Source organism: Passer montanus, unplaced genomic scaffold (assembly GCF_014805655.1).
Source record: "Passer montanus isolate IOZ18808 unplaced genomic scaffold, ASM1480565v1 scaffold540, whole genome shotgun sequence".
Classification (NCBI taxonomy): domain Eukaryota; kingdom Metazoa; phylum Chordata; class Aves; order Passeriformes; family Passeridae; genus Passer; species Passer montanus.
This window is the reverse complement of record NW_024370375.1, coordinates 8262-10972: the sequence shown is the minus strand read 5'-3', so window position 1 is coordinate 10972 and position 2711 is coordinate 8262. Positions and strand designations below refer to the sequence as shown.

The window sequence follows — 2711 nt, the reverse complement described above, 5'->3', positions numbered from 1 at the left end:
GGGGGGCGGCGCTGTCACTCAAACCCAGTGGGGGGCGGGGCCATAGAAAAGGGGCGTGGCCCCCACAAAAAGGGGCGGGGCCCGCGCTTTTCCGTCGGTATTTACAGGGACCCCCCCTCGGGGGGGGTTTGGGGGGTCCCGGGGATTTTTGGGGGGGGGTCCCCACCTTCAAACGCGTTTTGGGGGGAAAGGGGCGTGGCCACACTTAAGCCACGCCCCCATCACACAGGTAATTTTAGGGGGGAGGGGCCAGCGCTGGTTTTTGAGCATTTTTGGGGGGTGGGCGTGGTCAGGACCCCCCCCTCAGTGACATTTTTTTTGGGGGGGGGGTCAGGAATATTTCCCCGAGTATTTTGGGGAGGTGGGCGGGGTCAGAAGCCCCGCCCCCAGGCCATTTTTGGGGAGGGGCGGGGCCTATTGGAGCAGGTTTTTTTGGGGGGGTCCGGGCCGGGTTTCGGGCCCCCCCCGCGGGGGGGGGGGGGGGTTGGGGGTCCCGGGGATTTTTTGGGGGGGGGTCCCCACCTTCAAACGCGTTTGGGGGGAAAGGGGCGTGGCCACATTTAAGCCACGCCCCCACCACACAGGTAATTTTAGGGGGAGGGGCCAGCGCTGGTTTTTGAGCATTTTGGGGGGGGTGGGCGTGGTCAGGACCCCCCCTCAGTGACATTTTTTTTGGGGGGGGGGTCAGGAATATTTCCCCGAGTATTTTGGGGAGGTGGGCGGGGTCAGAAGCCCCGCCCCCAGGCCATTTTTGGGGAGGGGCGGGGCCTATTGGAGCAGGTTTTTTTGGGGGGGTCCGGGCCGGGTTTCGGGCCCCCCCCGCGGGGATTTTTTGTGTTTTTTTTTGGGGGGGGCCTGTGAAGTCAAAGTCACAAATTCCCAGCTCTCAGCCCCTGGTTGTTTTTGGTTTTTTTTTTGTTTGTTTGTTTTTAGTTTTGTTGGTTTTGGTTTTGTTTTTTTTTGGGAGTTTTTTTGTTGGTTTTGGTTTTTTTGGGGTTTTTTTGTGGGTTTTTTGTGTTTTTTTTTTGGGGGGGGGGCCGGGGTTATTTGACCAGGGGCCGCGTCTTGTCGTCGTCGCTGCACTGGTGAGCTTTGTACTTCTGCACCTCCGCCAGGTACTTGGCCCACGCGTCGCCTTTACTCGTCAGCACCTGGCCCCGGGGACGGCCCCCGTCAGCCCAAACCGGCCCAAAATCACCCCAAAATCAGCCCAAAAACTGGCCCAAAACCAGCCCAAAACCAGGCCAAAACCAGGCCAAAAACCACCCAAAAAATGACCCAAAATCAGCCCAAAACCAGCCCAAAAACCGCCCAAAAAATGACCCTAAATCAGCCCAAAAATGACGCCTTTACTCGTCAGCACCTGGCCCCGGGGGACGGCCCCGGGTCAGCCCAAATCGGCCCAAAATCGGCCCAAAATCAGCCCAAAACCAGCCCAAAAACCGCCCAAAAAATGACCCTAAATCAGCCCAAAAATGACCCAAAATCAGCCCAAAATCAGCCCAAAACCAGGCCAAAAACTGGCCCAAATGCACCCCAAAACCAGGCCAAAAATGGACCCAAAGTTACCCCAAAAACTGACCCGGAATGGCCCAAATTCACCCCAAAATCAGCCCAAAAATGGACCCAAAGTTACCCCAAAAACTGACCCGGAATGGCCCAAATTCACCCCAAAATCAGCCCCAAAACTGACCTGAAATGGCCCTGGATCAGCCAAAATCAGCCCAAAACCAGGCCAAAAACCGCCCCAAAAATGACCCTAAATCAGCCCAAAATCAGCCCAAAACCAGGCCAAAACCAGGCCAAAAACCACCCAAAAAATGACCCAAAATCAGCCCAAAACCAGCCCAAAAACCGCCCAAAAAATGACCCTAAATCAGCCCAAAAATGACCCAAAATCAGCCCAAAATCACCCCAAAAACTGACCCAAAATCAGCCCAAAAACTGACCCAAAACTGGCCCAGAACAGCCCCGGATCACCCCAAAATCACCCCAAAATCACTCCAAAAAATGATCCAAAATCACCCCAAAAACAGCCTAAAGGTGGACCCAAAATCAGCCCAAAAACTGCCCAGAACGGCCCCAAATCAGCCCAAAAACAGCCCAAAACTGACCCAGAACGGCTCTGGATCAGCCCAAAATCACCCCAAAAAAATGACCCAAATTCACCTCAAAAACTGACCCAGAAACTGACCCAAAATCAGCCCAAAAACAGCCCAAAAAATGACTGCAAATCAGCCCAAAATCAGCCCAAAACCCGCCCAAAAAATGACCCTAAATCAGCCCAAAAACTGACCCAAAACTGGCCCAGAACAGCCCCAGATCAGCCCAAAATCAGCCCAAAATCACCCCAAAAATCTCCCAGAAACTGACTCAAAATCAGCCCAAAAAATGACCCAAAACAGCCCCAAAATCAGCCCAAAAACTGACCCAAAATCAGCCCAGTAACTGACCCAAAACTGAAATGACCCAAAACAGCCCCACACCCCAAAAACTGACCCAAAATCAGCCCAAAAACTGACCCAAAACTGCCCCAAAATCACCCCAAAAACGGCCCCAGAATCAGTCCAAAATCACCCCAAAAACTGACCCAAAACTGCCCCAAAATCACCCCAAAAACTGGCCCAAAATGGCCCCAGATCGCCCCAAAAATCAGCCCAAACACCACCCAAAATTACCCCCCTGACACCCCCAAATCCCCCCTCCCCACC

The 2711-nt window shown here is 53.9% G+C and overlaps 1 protein-coding gene across 1 annotated transcript in view; it reads right to left on the bottom strand.

Moving 5' to 3' along the window:
* Positions 1–1026: 1026 nt before the first annotated feature.
* TRIR (telomerase RNA component interacting RNase) overlaps positions 1027–2711 on the bottom strand; it is a 3857-nt gene continuing 2172 nt past the window's right edge. Inside the window, exon 3 of the mRNA XM_039725205.1 lies at positions 1027–1151. Within this exon, the coding sequence (XP_039581139.1) occupies positions 1044–1151 (108 nt within the window). The 3' untranslated portion in view covers positions 1027–1043. The remainder of the gene's footprint in view (positions 1152–2711) is intronic.